General features: G+C 35.6%; 2 protein-coding genes and 1 pseudogene across 2 annotated transcripts; 2 read left to right on the forward strand and 1 right to left on the reverse strand.

Annotated features, from left to right (window-relative positions):
- On the forward strand, positions 1–3,505 carry LOC140813210 (protein XRI1-like). The gene is made up of 9 exons (XM_073171690.1): positions 1–204; positions 1,026–1,081; positions 1,178–1,306; positions 1,893–2,026; positions 2,122–2,185; positions 2,271–2,373; positions 2,445–2,488; positions 2,608–2,691; positions 2,925–3,505. Exons 1-9 carry the CDS (start codon positions 185–187, stop codon positions 3,197–3,199), a joined length of 909 nt encoding a protein of 302 aa, XP_073027791.1. The 5' UTR covers positions 1–184; the 3' UTR covers positions 3,200–3,505.
- Positions 3,506–4,115: 610 nt separating this feature from the next.
- Positions 4,116–7,094, forward strand: LOC140811316 (pentatricopeptide repeat-containing protein At3g22690-like; annotated as a pseudogene).
- On the reverse strand, positions 6,725–14,215 carry LOC140811741 (protein RDM1). Its single transcript, XM_073169805.1, has 3 exons — positions 14,129–14,215; positions 13,851–13,986; positions 6,725–7,290 (listed from the first exon to the last, which is right to left on the reverse strand). Exons 2-3 carry the CDS (start codon positions 13,981–13,983, stop codon positions 6,923–6,925), a joined length of 501 nt encoding a protein of 166 aa, XP_073025906.1. The 5' UTR covers positions 13,984–13,986; positions 14,129–14,215; the 3' UTR covers positions 6,725–6,922.
- Between the last annotated feature and the right edge of the window lie 6,511 nt (positions 14,216–20,726).

Consider the following 20,726-nt stretch of genomic DNA (forward strand, 5'->3'; position numbering starts at 1 on the left):
GGTCGAATTAAAAAAAGGTTTCGAGTGTGTAGCGACCCACTTTACTCCCTCCAGATTTTTTCGGAAATTTTATTTAAATCAAGGATTGTCCATTGACTTTCGTTTCTTTTGATGATATAGATATTGAAGTTATACTGGAGGAATCCCAAACTCACATCACTTGTAAAGAAACCCATCCATCATAATGAGCAATGATAATGAAAAGTGAGTTGGTTTCTTTGTCTGCTGATTTTACATTTGTTATAGATCACTGGGTTGTGTTTCTGTTTTGCATTTTTTGGCGATTTTTTGTTCCTTTTTGTGGGCATTAAAAATTGGAAATGCCTGTTCTTGATTCTGGTTAAGTATGATTTTTTGTGATCTTCGGTGTGTTTGGGTTTTATTTTGCTTAAATCACGTTCGAAAATTGTAATGATGGCGTGGATTTCGATGTTGTTTTTGGGCTCAGGCTCTCTCTTTCTCGACAGGGTTCTGTTTTTATAAATTTTGTTTCATACAATTGAATTTTGTACGTATAATTATAATTCATTTTTAAAAAAAAGAATTTTAGAAGAGCACGCAGATCATTCTTCTTGAAATGTCTGGATTTGGTCAGGGAATTTTTTTTCTGTGCCTAAGTTAAACATCCTCAGTTGTTGGATTTATACGCTAGGAATACCGGATTGGAGCTGCCTTTTGTTGTTTTTCTTATATTTACCTCTAGAAACTTTGTCGATTTGATGAATGTGATGCATCTTTGTACTCATGCTGCCTCGGCTCGAATCCCGGACCAAGTTACTACATATGAACTGAAATTCAGAGATATTTACTGATATGCTATTAGGCTAACTGGGTGGTTAGATGCTGTTTATTTTGGTTATTTTTTTATTGCACATAGATGCCCCTTACAGTTCTTTTTTCACTTTGATCATCAGTTCAAACGTGTACTTTGATTTTCTTGATTCTACCATATTTGGGATTTTCGTGGCTATTTTTTCATGATTTATATGCTACATTATGATCTTAATCTTTTGAATTGATGACAGTGACCCGTGGGATTGGCAGTGTCATGAGTATAATATTGAGGACAGTACCAACATAGGTTAGTCATACCCTCATTTTGAATCCCTCACCCTCAAGTAAAATACTCGTTTGAACTTGGGTGATGGTTTTTGCTTCTTTTTTTTATTATGAGCAGAAATATCGAAATGGCATTTGGGTGGAGTGGAGCAAAATGAAGATCATTTCTGTTCTATATTAGATGATGAAACTACTCCAGCCAAGGCCTGTGGGGATTTAACTTGCCATGTAATTGAAAAAAGTTGGGGTGGGGCCTTACTCTTCCTGTACTTGTACTAAGTATCACTATTTCACTTCGTTTTGTAATTGCGCGTGTGTTCTTTGTTTTGAACTATTCTACTTTCATCAAATCAGCTATCATCCTTACCCAATGGACTTATAAGCAAAGACAGAGGTACAAATCATCTCTATCCGGTAGCCATGTTAGCATTAAAATATGAATTTATGTGACGGGTGAGGAACAAGTGATGACACATTTAATGATTCATTTGTAACATGCTTCTTCTTTAACACTCTTGGTTTAAGAAACTAAGCATTGCTGGCACAAATATAGCAGAATGGTTTTATTGATTATTCCACATGTTTCAAATGCATGAAGAAGTTGCATATATGTTTACGTGTCCCATAATTGTGCACACTTTGTTATTCCAAATCAGCCTTATATATTGATTCCTTCACACAACAATTTGCTTCTTGTATCGACCAATTTGAAGATATGTCATCTGGCAACAGTATACGGAAACAACAATTAGTGGATATTGGTACTGTCACTGCACAACAAGCCAAGTATTGGGGATTTAGTGATATAAGTGCGTTTTGTTTAACTACTGCAGAAGTGACTGGGAAAGAAGAGTCAGAGCAATGCAGGGAGCCTTCCTCTCAAGCAAAAAGACGTAGAATGCTTCAGTTTGAGTCTGAAGTTTTGAATGCACCTCTTTATAATGATGACATATTTTTAAGATCCAAGGTACATATGTTTGGTAAAAGAGTTAATTTGCAGCACCATCTGATGGTTCCTACCTCCTAGATAGTCAATAATCTGTTGTCTTTTTTTTTGTTTAGGAGAGACAGGATTCTCTTGAAGCTAATATGCATGATATGTCAGAGTGGGTTGCTGGATTCGCCGGTTTGTTTCTCTCAAAAAATTATTGTGAAATATATGAAAATCAAATCCACAAACGTGGTATCTAGTGATAATTTTGATTTCTTAGATGGTGCATCGGCATCCAATAACGAGTGCTTGGATCCATCATTTGAAGGGTGGATTTCGGATTACTTTAATGACGCTGAGATACATTGCAGCGCTGAAGATGTGTATGTTTGCATAGTCTTTGCTTTATCAGTTTATTTAAAACTAGTTTCTGACCAGCTTTTTGTTTGAATAGTTGTGATCGGTCGGGAGCATCTGATGTTCAAATCAACATTACAGGTAAATCACGAATAAGTTAGGTTATCAATAGTTAATTAATGCTAAATAATAGCATTATTTTGTTGCTTCATTGGTTTACCGCCCTTTGTCCACTGCATAATCATAACATGATATTGCAGAGCTTTGTAAAATGCCTCCAGAATATGTTGGTAACGCAGTCACAAATCACCCCGTCACTCATCGTCGAAGTGGTGCTTTCAAAGGTAATTGTGTACTCGTTGTTTTCATGGTCCCTTTTGAAAACCAAGTTTGCCAAACTCAATCTGTGGAAATATCCCGTTTCTTCTGTTACTTTGATGGAGAATTATGGTGTTATGGCCCGATGACCATCATCTTAAATTTTATTTTATGTTTGGATTCATTTTGACACAACTTGATCTTGTTCCTTAAACTAAATAAGTATTGTTTCCTGTATCGTTTTTTCCCTGTAATTCAGGTAGAAAGTCGTACATGTGCACACTACCTAAACCATCATCATCTGTCGTCTATCCATTTGCTTTCATCAAACCCTGTGGTGCTCATGGAGACATGACTTTGGAGGACATAAACCAAAAATTACACGCTCCACGAAAATCAAAGCAAGACCAAGGAGACGATCCTTCTGTTCCTTATCCCACATCAGCATTTTCAGGGAAGCCTGTGGTGGGAAAAACAAAGATTCACACAGAAGGCGGCGAAGGGAGCATTACAATTATGAGAACCAAAGGGTAAAAGGATTGGCACTTTCCCGATAATTTTCATGTCTATCATTCTCAGAGTTCACCCAGATGAACTATCCAGTCTTTTCTTGATTTCGGAATGATTTAGCAGTATTTAAGGTTTCGACTTCACACTAATCATATGATTATCATTGTGTCGTGGGATGTTCCTAGTTGTTATTAAAAGCATCCCTTGCCGATGTGATTTTGTACTTGTGGGACTAGAGATCTTTATTAGTTCATCGGTGTGGTATCGCTGTTCTAACTTCTGATTTTCTATTTCGTACTCAAGCTTCTATCTTACGTGCATAAACGACGAGTTAATCGTTTATTCAATTATTTTCGAAGTCTTGACTTGGTCTTATTGCGAACGATGCTTATCCAAGCAATTCAAAGGATTAATCATAATTCAAGATTTGGTGACCAAGACTTGTAGGTAATCAAATGTTTCATTTCTTCTCCATTTTGAATGTAGGTAATCAAGATTTTGGCTTCCATAAATTACGATTAGAAGTAAGAACGAGAAAGACTCGTGATTAAAATTCTAATTTTATAGTTTTTTTAATGTATTATTTTTTTATAGGTCGATTTAATTTATTTTAAACTATTTTAGTATTAAATATTAATCTATCATTTATTATTTTTAAAGATTATTCATAGATTTATCTGCATGGTTGAGTGTTACTAATAATATGAGAGGCAGTAGAGAAAAGATTTTAAATCAGACAAGAAGTTGAAATCTGGGCAAAAATTTGTGTGAAACGGTCTCACGGATCGTATTTTTGAAACGGATCTATTATTTGAGTCATCTATAAAAAAAGTATTACTTTTTATGCTACGAGTATTACTTTTTATTGTGAATATGAATAGATTGACCCGTCTCACATATTAAGATCCGTGAGACGGTCTCACATGAGACTCACTCTGAAATCAGTCAGAGTTGGTCAGTTCCCGCCTAGAACATTCAACAAACATTTGAGAGACATACATGAACTTCACCACTCTTGCCTTCTCTCCTCCACTCGCCACCCCCTCCACAGCTGACCCAACAGCTCCGAGCACCCAACTTCAGATTAAATCAGCGTTCATTTCCAATAACCTCGTTCCTGAACCTGGGTCTCTTGAATCTTGCAAAAATCTTCAAGAAATAAAGCAATTACATGGCCACTTAGCTAAACTGGGGTTGGTATACGACCTCGCTGCTCTGAAAAACCTCATTGTCAAGTACTCACAAACGGGGTCTTCTGAAAGCTTAGAGTATGCAGAGAAAGCCTTCGAGATATTCAAGAACAGTAAAGAGGATTGCAGCAGCACTAGTGGAGTTTATGTTTATAACTCTTTGATAAAAGGAAACTCATTAGCTGGGTCTTTTTCACCTTCCATTTTGCTGTATGTTGGTATGGTGATTGAGATTTGAGGGTGTCGCGCCTGATAACTATACGTTTCCATTTGTTTTGAGTGCCTGTGCTAAAAGTTCGAGGCTTTTTGAGGGGGTGCAGCTTCATGGATCAGTTACGAAATTGGGTTTTTATGATGTTATTTTTGTTTTGAATTATTTGATACATTTCTATGGGGAGTGTGGAGAAATTGATAATGGGAGAAAAGTGTTTGATGAAATAAGTAAACGAATGTAGCGTCATGGATTAGTTTGATTTGTGGGTATGCGAGGAAGAATTGGCATAAAGAGGCCGTCTCTTTGTTTTTTCAAATGGTTGAGGGCATTAAGCCAAATGAAGTTTACTATGGTCAGTGTGATATCAGCTTGTGCAGAGTTGGGCGATTTGAATTGGGGGAGAAAATTTCTTCCTATGCAGGAGCATCTGGGCTAACTTTCAATACCATTTTGATAAATGCGCTTTGTTTTAATAACAAAATTACTTTCATTGAAATTGAATCTTAAAATAAAAAGGCAAAGGAAAAAAAAGAAAAAAATGTGCATTATTATTACACTGAACATCCTCAAGAGACAGACAATTAACATAACAAATCAAAAACTAGAACTTAATTAGAACTACAACAATACATGGGCTATAACGAGGCATGTACCATATCGTTTGAAATCGGTATAGATCGGAATACGTGAATCTGAATTTTCTTAATTATATCATCCACCATCGGCTTAGCATCCTCAAACATAACTTTGTTACGTGTATTTCATATCTGATATACCGTTACAGTAAGTGAAGTAATCCTCATCTTCCCTATAGTCGAGTTTCCTCCACAATGATTGCGAAATGCCCTAAGAATAGCAGGTGGAGAGACCATAATTTTCTTCATGTCAAGCCACTTCCTTATCCCATCCCATATGCTCTCGGAGACCTGGCATTGAAAGAGTAATTGAGAAGCCGATTCATATCCTGATTAACAAAGCACACAAGTTTTAACCCTAACAAACCCCAATCTACAATCTATCTCGTGTGAGTAGTTTCTTGTGTGCTAGCAACCAAAGAATAAATCGATGCTTAGGTAACACGCAGGTTTTGGTGAGAATAGGTTTCCAAGGCCATTCCCACTTGCTTGAACAAAGAAGTTATAAGCCTTCAATAAACCCCCATTCGTGCTAAACCAACTGTTAAGTCTACCTGCCGCAGCTGTTGTCGAACAATAAGAGCGCACGATTTCATCCCGGATAGATATAATCTGCTTAATCAAAGGTGAACAACTGTAAATATGATTAACCCACCTAATCCAAAGACTATCTTTCTTCGTGTGGATTTTCCAATGAGTTTTTGCAATCAGTGCTTTGTTCCAGGTTTTCAAGTTTTTCAGTCCAAACCCTCTATTGGCCAGTGGTTTGCATAACTTATCCCAAGCAATCGACGGGTGCTTTGTTGGCCACACAAATTTTCGACATATTGAGTGAATGGAGTCAATTATGCAATTCGGTATAGGCAATATAGATAACCAAAAACATTCGACTCCTTGAATTACCGCCCTCATCAACTCAAGTTTGCCAGCATAAGATAAAGATTGTCGAGGCCAAGAACTAACCTTTCTGTCAATGTTGTCCACCAAAAGACTGTAATCTGGGGCCAAAACCAAACAAGGTGACTGTGCTACCCGCTATTTCATCTTCTGCTGAACTGAGTGAATTTCGGTTTGGCAGGCAGGGTGATGCTTACGTTTTATGAAATGGACTTGAGAACTGGGACAACATTGGAAATTCACTTATTGATATGTACAGCAAGTGTGACATGCAGGAATGGGCTTGCGGAATGTTTGATCAGATGCTCAACAAAATTTGTGTCGTGGAATTCGTTGCTTGCAGGTTTTGCTAGAAATGGTGATATCAAATCGGCCGAGGAAGTGTTTGAGGAGATTGCCGGAAAGGGATCTTGTGTCTTGGAACTCAATGATTGGTGCTTTGGTACAACAGAGTTTATTTGGGAACGTGATTGAACTATATAATTCTTTTCAACGGCGTATGCATTTAATGCAAGTATACATCATCCGCATTCCTTTGTGTCTAATGGACACAAACTGTTGTTACACCTTTCTGGTAAAGAATTACTGCTAAGGTATAGAATGACTGATAACATAACTCAATGAACATTCTATATGCAACCAAGTCGATAAAAGAATGACTGCATTACAACTGATCAACGGGAAAAGCAAAAACTTGGTATCTGTCAAACATAATGAGTTTCATAAAGAATATCTTCTCCATCAATCTCAAGTTACACTATTGGCTACTTTCAAGAAAATAGTTTCCTTCTCCCTGATGTTTGCTTCAGGATCAGAGCTTCGGGAAAATGGCATCAATGAGAACATGATGCCTGGGATCAGTCTCCCAGAGTTTAGCCAAATGACATGGAGATGCAGTACGGCGATGAATCTGTTCGTTGATCCAGATGCTGGCCTCAGCTTTGCAAGGATGGATGATCATATCCAGGGGAACATTCTTATCATCAGCTCCAATCCCCTCTCTGTCTAACTGCTTTAGATAAAGATTGGTAAGGTAGTGCAGAGGCTGCCCATATATCTGCTTAATTGAGTTGCCTAATCCCATCCACGAGGTATAGGGAATAGCGGTGCCACGCTCAGTTGGTATTGGTATCAGGCTCATATATTCTTGGTAACTTGTTGCACGTCTAAAGAGCAATTCTGCATTGCAAGGCAAAAATTAAGCAGCGTTGGTCTGACTAACAAAATAAACAGCACAAAATAGAAAGTTTTTAGGTTGCATTGACATGTCAAATGTAGTCAGAAAAAAAAGATCCAGGTTTATATGATACATTTGACAGCATCATTTATTTACAAAATGCCATTTTAAGCCACATAGCAGCATAATTCCATGTTCTAAAAATCTATCCACGTTTTAGTTCCCAACTGACTCACAATTCAAGTAATTGAAGTTCCACTTTAAGGTTGCATTGACATGTCAAATGTAGTCAGAAAAAAAAGATCCAGGTTTATATGATACATTTGACAGCATCATTTATTTACAAAATGCCATTTTAAGCCACATAGCAGCATAATTCCATGTTCTAAAAATCTATCCACGTTTTAGTTCCCAACTGACTCACAATTCAAGTAATTGAAGTTCCACTTGGAACAAGAGATATTACGTGCAAACACCAAAAATAAAAGGAAAAGAAACAAAATGGAAAAGAAAAGCTGAAACACTACGCTAATATGTGCATTTTATGGTCCACTAGTGCAGTATCTATTTTAAATTAGGAAATAGATTGCTCATTCCCTCATATCAAACATCGACCAGATATGCATGAAAGCATGGGTAAGCACATACACATATTTAAGCACAGTCACAATTAAAAAATATTATCATACAACAAATGGACAAAGTGAATACATGACTTCTGAATAATCTGTTTTATTGTCAAAATTTATTCAATTTCAATTTCATAACTATATGTTTGACATGGAAGAAACAAGTTCACTCCTCCGGCAATCACAGAACATTATGAAGACAACTATCTGAAATATAAGAAGCCTAGACAAAATCTCATTTAAACATGAGACACCCAATGCAAACAGGATCCGAGATGTGTTCCCACAATTTCTCCGAAACACTGATGCTAGCAACCCTATGCGAACATATGCACATATCCTTACACAATCCAAATGCATACTGCTCGTGTGTCACAAGCTTAAGAAGGGTGACCTCAATGTATAAAGAAACGTTAATTTCCTTCGATAATGAAAAAGCTGATGTGATACTCAATTTTTTTTATTAGGACAGCACTCCGCTCAGTCAAACTGAAAATTCACTCAAAGTTCAAAAAACTATAAAAGCATATAATGATTTCTGAATCAATACAACATTGTTGAGTAGTACTTGAAAAATATGTCCCATTATATTCTTAGGTCTATTTGCTCTGTAGGAGGGATTTAGTTTAAACCAGTCATCATCCTGCATTTGGCTCGTTTTTAGGAAGGACATAAAATAGTGTTTTTTAATGTAGGGACATCCTTCCTCAGCCAAGTGATGAGTCTTCCTGTCTTGAACTATAGCATAGATTGTATAATTTTACCATGATACCCTTCTTTCTCAATCGAAGATAACCCTACACCACACAGACGACACACCACAATTGTGAAGGATGTGAGGTTTTTTCAAGGCAAACTGGTGGCTGGTTGGGGAAAAGGAAATAGCAATTAGCACCCACACAAGGTAATTGATGATCCAGATATTCCTTACCCCACAAATATGTTTGATTTACAGCAATTTAAATGTATCATGGGAAGAAATTGTTATGCCTCTCAACAACTAAAAGTAGTTAAAAGAGTGAAAGAAGAAAAACTAAGAAGAAATTGAATATTGTATTGAAATAATTATAAATCCCAGGACCCAATTGTATACTTGCTCTGTACAATCTCAACTCCCTTGCAGACTGCTAGCAACTCACTCAACAAGAAATATAACCGAATGAATCCCTCTACACGACTCCTCTCATATTTTATATCTTCCCCCCCACGTGTTTTTCCCTTCCCATTCCTAGCATAGACATTTACAATCCTGGGCAGGGGTCTTTCATTATCATTAGTAACCCGGCCCAATAAATATGGGATAACTGGACCCAATGGATCTGGGTTCATGACACGTCCCGCCTCTTCAAAAATAGCCTTGTCCTCAAGTCGAAAATCTGGAAATTGAGCTGTAAAATCCTCCAAGTTCTCCCACGTAGCATCCTCCTCTGTTCTTCCTTTCGAACGCACAAGCAGCTGTTTTCAAGGTTTTGCTTCTATCTGTTTAATGTGTCCAGCCAAAATCAAATCCGGTTCAAAAGTAAAAAATAAATCAGCCTCCAATTCACTATGCAGCTTTGTCTCAGCGTAATTCTTTCCCACTGCTCGTTTAAGGCATAATACTAAAAAACAGGGTGCACTTAGACCCCTCGGACAACTGTACTCGATAAGCAACCGACCCCACTTTCTTCAAAATCTTAAAAGGCCCATAGTACCTGGCTGCAAACTTCTTAAATACCCTTGTACAAACTGAGTTTCGGCGTTGTGGTCGCAACTTTAAATGCACCATATCCCTTTCTTGGACATGAACCTCCATTCAACTTTGTTAGCGTGTTTAGATCATCTGCTGTTGAGCTCGCTCAAGATTATGCTTGAGCTGCCTCAAAAGCTCGTATTGATCCATCAAAGCGCGCGAGACCGTCACCACCGTTGTTTCCCCCGGTAGGAATTGAATTAGAGTAGGTGGTTTTTGCACACCGACCACTATCTTTCTTTTTAACTAATAATATAACAAGGCTCGATTAGGGGATATTGTTGGCTTGTATCACACCTGATTTGAGCATTTCTTCCACCATACATTCATCTTTCTGATGATGGGAATAGCGATATGGCCGCACCGATACTGGACCATCTCCCTTTCTAATAATAATAGCGTGATCTTCTCTCCTACGCGTGGGTAATTAGTGAGGTTTTTGAAATACCCCTCACACTTGCCAAAAATGCTCTTCATCGCTTCATCATAGTGCACTCCTCCTACTTTTGGTTTCTCCCCTTCACTGTCATTCCACTTCAACAAGACTGCCCCATAAAATTCCACCTCACACACTTTAGCAATTGACTTGAGTGATACCATTGATCTGCTAAGAGATGGATCTCCCTGTAAGATCATGGTCCGCTCCTTCCAACTAAATCTTATATAAAGTGCGAAGCCATTTGACCCCTAGGATTAGATCAATGCCGTCTAGCTCAAGCAGACAACCCTCAATATGAATTTGACAAGGAAGGGATTGTGTTTTAAATGCGGGGAACCATATCACCCAATGCACCAACAAAATTCTGAGAGTCGCGATTTTAGCGGAAGAGGATGAAGAAGAAGGCAAATTGGAGCCGGTGAAGGTGGAGGGGAAGTAGAGCAAGCCGTAAAGGAAGCCGAAGGTTGGGTGGAAACACCCAACACAAAATATAATACCTTAAAACTGCTCCTGTATCATGTCAATGGCATTGATCAACCGCAAAATTTGAAGGTGAAGGCGAGGGTGGCTGGTTGTGAAATATTGGCGATGGTTGATAGTGTTGCAAGCCACAACCTCGTCTCGAGAAGCTTGATTGCAGAATTGGGGCTGATGGTTGATGATAGTTTGTGTTTTGGGGTGAGTCTTGGGGATGGCTGTTGCAGATCATGTAAGGGGGTGTGCAAAGAGTTGAATGTAATTTTTTTGACGAGATACAATCCCACCATCTCAATTCTTTTGATTTGGGAACCTAGCCACTCCACCACTCCAACGTCCACCGCGAAGCAATTAGACGACAAGTGATGATGAAATGTGGTGAACACAACCTGGACGCCGCAGGTTCAAACTTTGTTAGCGGGGAATATTTTTGAGATTGTTTTCAGAGATGGGAATTTTTGTGGCGGCGCACCATCAAAACATGGTACGTAATTTATGGCAAACCAACCCACCTCAAGAACAGAAGCAGGCAGCAATGAGAGAACCAACAATGGTGATCAAGCTCTTCAAGCAAGTAGTGATGAACAAATAAGTCTTCCAACTATTCTTTGATATCACTCTGGATCTACCTTAACACCATCTTTGATATCTCCTAGATAAGTATATGATGGTTTGCAATCGCTCATCCCAATTTCTTTCAAGAGATCAAGGATATACTTTCTTTGGGAAACCATGAGTTCCTTTTGGACTCACCACCTCCATTCCAAGAAAAGACTTTAGCTCACTAGATCTTTCATCTCAAATCCTCTTGCCAAGCTTTTCTTCAATATGCCATCTCTTCGAAATCATCTTATGTCAATATTATGTCGTCAACATAGACAATCAATACAAATATCTCTTCTGTATTGGATCTTCATGTGAAAAGAGTATGATCAGACTGTCCTTGAAGGTAGCCATGTCCTTTAACAAATCTGGTGAATCTTTCAAACCATGATCTGGGAGATTGTTTCAGCCCATGGTGTGACCTACTTAACCTAAATACCTTTGATCCAAATTGATAATCAAATCCATGTGGTGGTTCAATATATACTTACTTTTCTAACTCACCGTTTAGAAAACCATTTGTCACATCCAGCTCATTGAGTAGCCAATCTAAGTTTGTTGCGGCTGCCAGAATAATTCGAACTACATTGAGTTTAGCCACTGGAGAAAATGTTTCAGTTTGGTCAACTTGGGTGAAGCCTTTGGAAACCAAACGAGCTTTGTACCATTATAAAGATCCATCGGAGTTGTAATTTGGACTAAAGATCCACTTACAACCTAAAAAAGATTTCCCACTAGGTAGATAAGCCTTCTCACAAGTAAAGTTTTTCTCTAGATCTCTCATCTCCACATAAATCGCTTATTTCCACTCAAGTACCTCAAGCCTCACGTCCATTGTTTGGAATATGAATGGTATCCATCTGAGACACAAAGGAGAAATAAGAGGGTGACAGATTTTTATAAGATACAAAATTTGATAATGGGTATTTCCTACAAGATCGGATATCTTTCCTTTAAGCAATTGGAAGATCAATGTTGTTCGAAGGTTTATTTTCAAGTATACCTGGAATTTGAGCATAGAGACTCATTGAGATGCCATTGTGTGTTCCATGATTAGGCTCTAGATTCGATTCATGGCTCTGTGACGGGATAAAGTCTCCCTCGCTCTTTACATCCCTCTTCCTTGTATAAACAAGACCTTTAAATTGTTTCCCACCTGCCTCCACTGTAAGTGATATAAAATTTTGCTCAAATCTAGGTTGGCCGGAGATTCATCATTTCTAAATTCGATTGAAAAATCAGAATTGGTTATACAGTCATCTTCACTGTTACTATACTCCCCCTGAATATGAGAGTTGTAGAAAGAGTAGCCTTCGAAGGAGAGATTTTTTTTTTTGAAATAGGGTCAAATCACTCGTATCCTGTTGGTTTGTAGGATAGCCAACACATACTTTACGACCACCATACACTCTTTTATCATTGTACTCAATCCAGCAGGATGAGTAATGCTTTTTGGTTTTGAATGTATATTTCAAGCATTGGTAACAAAAGATGTAATTAATATAGTATTGAAAAAGTTCAATGGATTACCGATTACATATGAATCAGTAATTTTATTGCAATGGTGAAAATTTATTTATGTGCAGCCATTTTGGTCTGTAGACAAGATGTGCATTATTCAAAACTTGTAATTATTAGTTTAAGTGTTCACGTATGCTCAGTTTATGTGTTTTTGTTGGCATGCACCAAATAAACTCATAGTACCACCGTTGAAATGGAATGTCGATGTTTAATTGTTAATTTAATGTGGTGTTAAGATGGTAAGATATCTAGTGGAGTCTGCCGTAATCCTACTAAATAGCGTAATCTATGGTCTTCATTCCAGTACGAGATAAGAAATTGTGAATGCACGTCGTGTTGAGAACATCCATGATGGAACAAACTATTCCATGTATAAGTTGATTATACATGTATATGAACAACATGGTTCCAAAACTGTGAGCTGAATATTGAGTTGTGCATTATATCTCTCATTGGTTCAATACCTTACTAGACGAGCCAACTAATAAAATTTTGTGAGGTTAGACATTAGACCGAAAGGGTTTGTTTTCACTTTTATCTCTAGTATGAAATTAGTTAAAGCTTATATTTCTTTTATGTGGCTAAAAGTAGGTGTCGGCACCCTGTATTTCAGTTGTCTGATAAACAACGAGCTCATTTATGTTATTAGAATGAAAAATTATACAACTGTATTATCTATACGGTGCATGCTTCAATCTAGTGTTAGGATTTATATGGTTTCCCATGTAACAGTTATATAGAGCATTATCCCAATAAATCAGCGCAAAGTTGAAATTGGATTCTGCAACACACTGAAATCGAAATAGTAAACAAATAAAAAAGTCCGGCATAGTTTAATTTTTAAAACAAATGAAAGGTATCTTCGTCGTTCAGTGGAAACCACAAATTTTACCATTCATTTTAAAAACACACCAAACGCTGCATAGTTTATCACATAACTTTCACCTTTTTATCACTCAGATTACATATCCATCAATTATCTTATAGAGCATGATCTCAACACTATTACATATAATAGGAAGCCAAGATAAGCATACGCCTGCATACCCGAGTACCCAAAAAAAAAGTAAAAACAAATCACCAGCAATTACCCATGAACTGGTAGGAAAGCAAGGACTCTGAATATATTTCAGCCATATGGAGTTTATAAGAAGGTATTACCTTCAGGAGTTAATCCTGTAACAGGCCCATCGACAGCCATTGACTGGATGCTGTCATTTTCTACATCGTCGGAGGAGGAAGATTCGTCGGATGAGATATCAACCCGATCATTTGACGATAAGGGCTTCTCCATTTGCTACAAATTGACAACAAAATTCAAAAAGAAATTCATGTCAGATTATTACATTTGCATAAATTATATCACACAAGGTTAACATTTTCCTTTCTCAAATTCAAAGCGAAATAAAGAATAGTAGGAAAAGGTAGACTACTCTTACACCGGAAGCAATGGTGAAAAATGGATTTGGGGATTTCTTTGTTATATGGAAATCAAAGAGTAGTTTGTTGTGACGAGAAGTTACGAACGGAATCTTTAACCATATTTATAACTAAAAATAATATTTTTTCAATCTATTTCATAAAGGCAAAAACTTGTGTGAGACGGTCTCACGGGTCGTTTTTGTGAGACGGATCTCTTATTTAGGTCACCCATGAAAAAGTATCACTTTTTATGCTGAAAGTATTACTTTTTATTGTGAATATGGATAGGGTTGACCCGTCTCACGGATTATGATCCGTGAGACGGTCTCACATGAGACTCACTCTTCATAAAATATGATTAGTGAGATTTCACAAAAAATTTTACCGAAATATCGTACGAGGGTCGGCAAACACAGAACAACATGAATGAGAGAATTTAAGAAATTGTTAAGAATTATGTAATTAAATTTAATATTAGTAAAAACAAAAATTTATTTCCTCTCAATTTTCATGAAATCAAGAAAAGGGAGAAAAAAATCCATAATTTTTTTAGAAGTTGTAAACTTTTTGTTTTCCATATCGAGGCCCTAGCTTCGATATTTTTTCAAGAAACAATATTTTTGAAAAAAAAAGTAACATACGAACATTATTATTAAATATTTTTAAAACATATATGCAATTATTTTTTATGAATTTAAATTTAAATAAATGAATATCATTGTTTAGAGAACTTGGTAACTATTGATGGAAAAAAAATTTGATCTCAAGCTGTTTTTCAAATAGCATGTAATTTATGCATACACAAAGATAAATCAGATACCTTTTCTTACTTAGAAATATATGATTTAGGTTTGTATATACCATGTGTGACATTTTTAGTTTTATATTTTTCATTAAATCAATTATAGTCATATAATTATATTTTGATCGATTTAAATCATTTTTTTCAAAATCATGTAATTAAATGACAAATATTATTGTAATTTTTTTAAATAACGGTTAAAAAGATTCTTGAGATATGTACATGTATTTGCCAATGTAATTATAATTTTTAATAATGATAGTAATCATACAGTTACATGATTTTGACAAAGAAAAAATAAAATTAAATCAAAAAACATAGTTATATGACTATAAATAATTTAACGAAAATATACATAACTAAAAATGTCCCAGACCAATACATACAAGAAATTACCCCTGAATCCTCTGCGGCGACTGTCACTATGCCCTTTTAGAAATCCATGTCGGACTCAATACACAAAGCTTCGCAAAGGCCCATTTAAAAATTTAACAAAAAGGCCCAGTCCAAAACAAAGATCAAAACATAAGGTCGGCCCATTAAACAACGTAGTTTAATCGTGACAAGTATCTTTTTATACGTGATGTATATATATGTCAAAAAAAAATCGTGCACAAAATTTAAAATTTACTTAAAAATAAAAATAACAATTATACAGATTATTTTATGTGATTTTTGTAATAATAATTTATAATTTTTAGAAATAATTTATAAATGAGAAATGACATGGTCATTTAAATTTAGATAAGATTTAGATTAGATTTAAATATATTTGTGTGTAGATAAATTTATGATAATAGACTTTTTCTTGAATAAATAATGTCAAATTTGGTATTGATAAATAAAACATGACACCAAAGTTTGTTAATATTAAGATTTCAAGTTTAATAAAATAGTATCGTATATTATAAGAGTAGGTTGTTAAGATTGGAACTTGGACCTAACTCAACCCCAAAAGTTAGCTCAAGGGGGAGGATTGTCCAAGCCAATATATGTCATTCAAAGGTTAATTATCTAACCGATGTGGGACATTTAACACACCCCTCTCACGCCCAGGAATGAACATCTGGAGCATGGAGTTTACAAATGACCCAATTATGGGCAGAACGGGTGGCCTAATTATAGGCAGTCCAACACATAACGGTGAAACCCTGGCTCTAATACCATGTTAAGAATGGAACTTGGACCTAACTCAACTCCAAAAGCTAGCTCAAGGGGTGAGGGTTAGGGGTGTTCATCGGTCGGTTCAGTTCGGTTTTCGGTTTTATATTTCGGTTTTTTCGGTTTTCGGTTTTACAAATATATAATCCGATATCCGAACCATTTTTCTTCGGTTCGGTTCGATTTTTTACCGAAATGGTTCGGTTATTTCGGTCGGTTATTTCGGTTTTGATACAATTATTTAAATTAATAATATAAATATATTATAAAATATAATATGTTATTTTTTAAAATGATTTTTTAGTAAAATATTTAAATATAAAGTACAAATGAATTACATAAACAACAATCAACTAAGTATTATTCAAAATAATTCTTCATTCACTAATATCATCTCAATAAATAATATAAAATAAAAATAACATTATTAATTTAATTAAATTTCGGTTTTTCGGTCGGTTCGGTTTTGACATTTATAATCCGAAACCGAACCAGATTAATTTCTGTCTTAACATTTACATCCAAATTATAAAATTCGGTTTTCGGTTCGGTTTAGTGTTCGGTTTTTTCGGTTTGGATTTTCGGTTTTTTCGGTTTTATCCGAAGTTTGAACACCTCTAGTGAGGGTTGTCCAAGTTCCAATCTTAACATGGTATCAGAGCCCGAGTTTCACCGTTATGTGTTGGACTGCCTATAATTAGGCCACCCGTTCTGCCCATAATTGGGTCATTTGTAAACTCCACGCTCCAGATGTTCACTCCTGGACATGAGAGAAGTGTGTTAAATATCCCACATCGGTTAGATAATTAACCTTTGAGTGGTATATATGAAATTGACACTACCCGTGATTATCCACTGTGATAACACTGCGGCTTTGCACATTGCGGCCAATCCGATGTATCATGAAAGAACGAAACATATAGAAATTGATTGCCATCTAATATGAGAAAAAATATATGAGAAGCTGATTAAAACGTCCTATGTTCCAACAGAAGAACTAGCTGTTAAGATTGGAAATTGGACCTAACTCAACCCCCAAAACTAGCTCAAGGGGGGAAGATTGTCCAATCCCATATATCACTCAAAGGTTATTTATCCAACCGATGTGACAATTAACACACCCCTTTCACGCCCAGGAATGAACATCTGGAGCGTGGAGTTTACAAATGACCCAATTATGGGCAGAACGGGTGGCCTAATTATAGGCAGTCCAACACATAACGGTGGAACCTGGGCTCTGATTCCATGTTAAGATTGGAACTTGGACCTAACTCAACCCCAAAAGCTAGCTCAAGGGGGGAGAATTGTCCAAGCCAATATATGCCACTTAAAGGTTAATTATCTAACCGATGTGGGACATTTAACATAAGTCTCTCGTGAAACAATCTCATTATTCTTTATCTATGAGACATATCAACATGTGGGATAGAAACAAATTTATATGTCATCTAAAATTTATTTATTATTTAATTTTTGTATATTTGAAACAATTTATTAACAACATATTTAAGCACGGATGACTCGTGGGGATGGAAATGTTAGAGACAAACATGCAAAATGATGTAAGTATGTTGAATCACATCATTCGTATCGATCGATACCTTAGAGATTCTTTTGTAATTAAAATAACCAAATACGAAAAATTTAGTTCTAGACAAACAGTTATTTTGAGATGCGATGTCACTCAGACATAAACAAATACTCGATCATGTTCCACCACCCTCAATGAGGCACGATAAAATGCAATTGGCAACATGCTTTAATCATATTATCGTTGAATTTTAAAATATTAATTCATATATTGAACATCTTGTCATGCAATTGATGCAAATCTACATTAAATTTCGTCAAAGTTAAAGTAGGGTCACATCCTCTTGTCCTTTAGATATTCATCATTCTACCAATTATGTCCCACGACCTCTTAGTTTTCAGGCAATTCCCCAACTTTTATTTGTTTCTTTGAATATTCACATTTTTTTTACTTTATTTATTTATTTATTTACTTTTTTCTCTCTCGAAATGATTAAAAGAAAGACATCCTTAAAAAAATTGAAAGGAGAAGCAGTTTTGATTAGATTCCATTAATCATGCCACGATATGATCACATCGGAGTATGCTCATCTATAGATCATATATCTACCCGAATTAACAAACCAAAGGAGGATGAACAAATATGAACTAGATTCAGAAATGCAGATTTCAGAAATTCACAAGTGATGTTTTATGTGACCAAATATATATTAAATAATTATCTATTTAAATTTCTTTTACCCACCTCGCTGATCAAATATATATGTAATTATATAACTGTTAGTCTTTCGTTTAATGATCGTTACTTGTCATTATATATCATGATTTCGAGTTAATGATTCAGTTATATGTTTGAATCAGTAACTGATTGTTGGGATAGTGATTGTCTGCTGAATTCCGGCCGTTGAATTCCGTATACTGAATTGTGTGTGTTGAATTATGTCTGCTGAAAATTACCAGATGTTGAAAATTCTAGATGCTACTGAAATTTTGCAAGCTTCTTGATTCTTAACCACCAATTTGTTTGTTTTTTTTAAAAAAATCTTACAAATAAATCCATTTTATTAGAGAGTTTAATTATAAGTTAATTTAGCATTAAATTTGGAAGTAAACTTAATGTCTTGCAATGATTCACTATACATTAATCAAAATCATGATAAATTGGTCAAAATCTAAATCGCCAGATTTTGTATTGCTTGTACTATGTTGTGAGAATAATCAATAAAAAAATGTTACCCTAGAAAACCAACCCGGCCTCAGTCATAAGTAGGTCTCTTGTAAGACGGTTTCACGAATCTTTATCTGTGAGACAGGTCAACTCTAACGATATTCACAATAAAAAGTAATACTCTTAGCATAAAAAGTAATAATTTTTCATGGATGACCCAAATAAGAGATCCGTCTCACAATATACTATCCCGTGAGACCGTCTCACACAAGTTTTTTCCATCAGGTTGTTAACAATTTAACATGGAGAATTATGGGTTTAATTTGTTGATAGCCAAGTCAGCCACCAATAGATAAAAAATGACGAGGATCAAAATAGGCATCGCTTTATCAAAATCTTAATGATCACAATTTTTGGGACCCAAATCAAGGTCTAAACTGTAGTTGGTGCTTCACTTATTATGGTTCTGAATGAATTTTATTTTTTCATGTTTAGGGGCCAAAAATTGCACTTCCGCAGTCAAATATATTAAAAATATAAACAATCGCGACCAAGTATCATTAAATTTAATGGAAATCAATATATATAAAATAGTACTGGTTAGACCATATACCAAGACATCGTGAGTTAATTGCAACAGTGATATTCAAACAAAACATATATTTGCTAAGCCTGTTTTCGTTAATTATACTGCATCAGTTGGATAAATAACCTGAGAGTTGTATATATGAGTTTGAACAATCTTCCTCCATTGAGCTAGCGTTTGGGGTTGAGTTAAGTCCAATTTTCAGTTTTAACATAGTATCAGAGCCCGGGTTCCACCATTATGTGTTAGACTGCATATAATTAGGCCACCCGTTCAGCCCATAATTGAGTCATTTGTAAACTCCACGCTCCAGATGTTCATTCCTGGACGTGAGAGGGGTGTGTTAATTCTCCCACATCGGTTGGATAAATAAGTTGTATATATGGGCTTGGACAATCCTCCCTGCTTGTGCTAGCTTTTGGGGTTGAGTTAGGTTCAAGTTTCAATTTTAACAGTTTCAACCTCACATTCTTCAAAACATTCCCTCACATTTTCTTCAAAACAGTGAACCGACGCACGCTTTGATGTTTATACAGTATTTTTTTATAATTAATTTAATTTATATTCAAATACATTAATACCATACTTGTAAAAATCAACGAGTTCTTAACACATCCTCGAACTATTTAAAATCTTACTCTAATTAATCCTATTAATTTTTGTTCGACTCAGATAAAATTTGTTGTCCCAACTTCATTACTATCATATAATTAAAAGCAAATGTTATTTTTAGTAATTCATTGTAGCAAACCAGTAGAGAAGAATGCTTTACCAGCAAACAATTGACAACACCCTCCTCAAATGAACATTCCTTGAAAACAAGTCTTAAAGACAGACAACAAACACCACAACCCAAGGAAAGTGGTAAATAAGACACTGTATAAAGCAAAATGGCAGCATTTCAAAACAAACTTTGAGACCAAATAAAATTTGTTACTATTACTGCTACGCACTGAACTTTAGCTTTATTTGGGTTCTTTTTGCCGCTTTATCTTTGTTTGCAAGACCAAAATGGCCCAAACTATGCATCAGAAAAGGGCTTGTGTTTAACCTTTCATTTTTCATTTTTGTTAGTACAATTTAGATTCAATATATCATTAAAATTTGATAAATAAAATTTTTTGATTGAATTTTTTGATAGTGAAAATAGTTATACAAGTTTCGTTGTACATGTCTCACCTACGATTAATTTTTACCAAGGAATGTGAAATTATGAGCTTATGAAATCAGGTTTAAAAATGCAACTATTTTAGTCACAATAGAACTTGTAAATTGATTGTAACTTTCTTGAAATATTCGACGCGAGAGAGGAAAGTTGCAATCTTTAGAAGAACAACGGAAGAAAAACCATTCATATTCATAACCTTA

This window comes from Primulina eburnea, chromosome 14 (genome assembly GCF_022965805.1).
Source record: "Primulina eburnea isolate SZY01 chromosome 14, ASM2296580v1, whole genome shotgun sequence".
Lineage (NCBI taxonomy): Eukaryota > Viridiplantae > Streptophyta > Magnoliopsida > Lamiales > Gesneriaceae > Primulina > Primulina eburnea.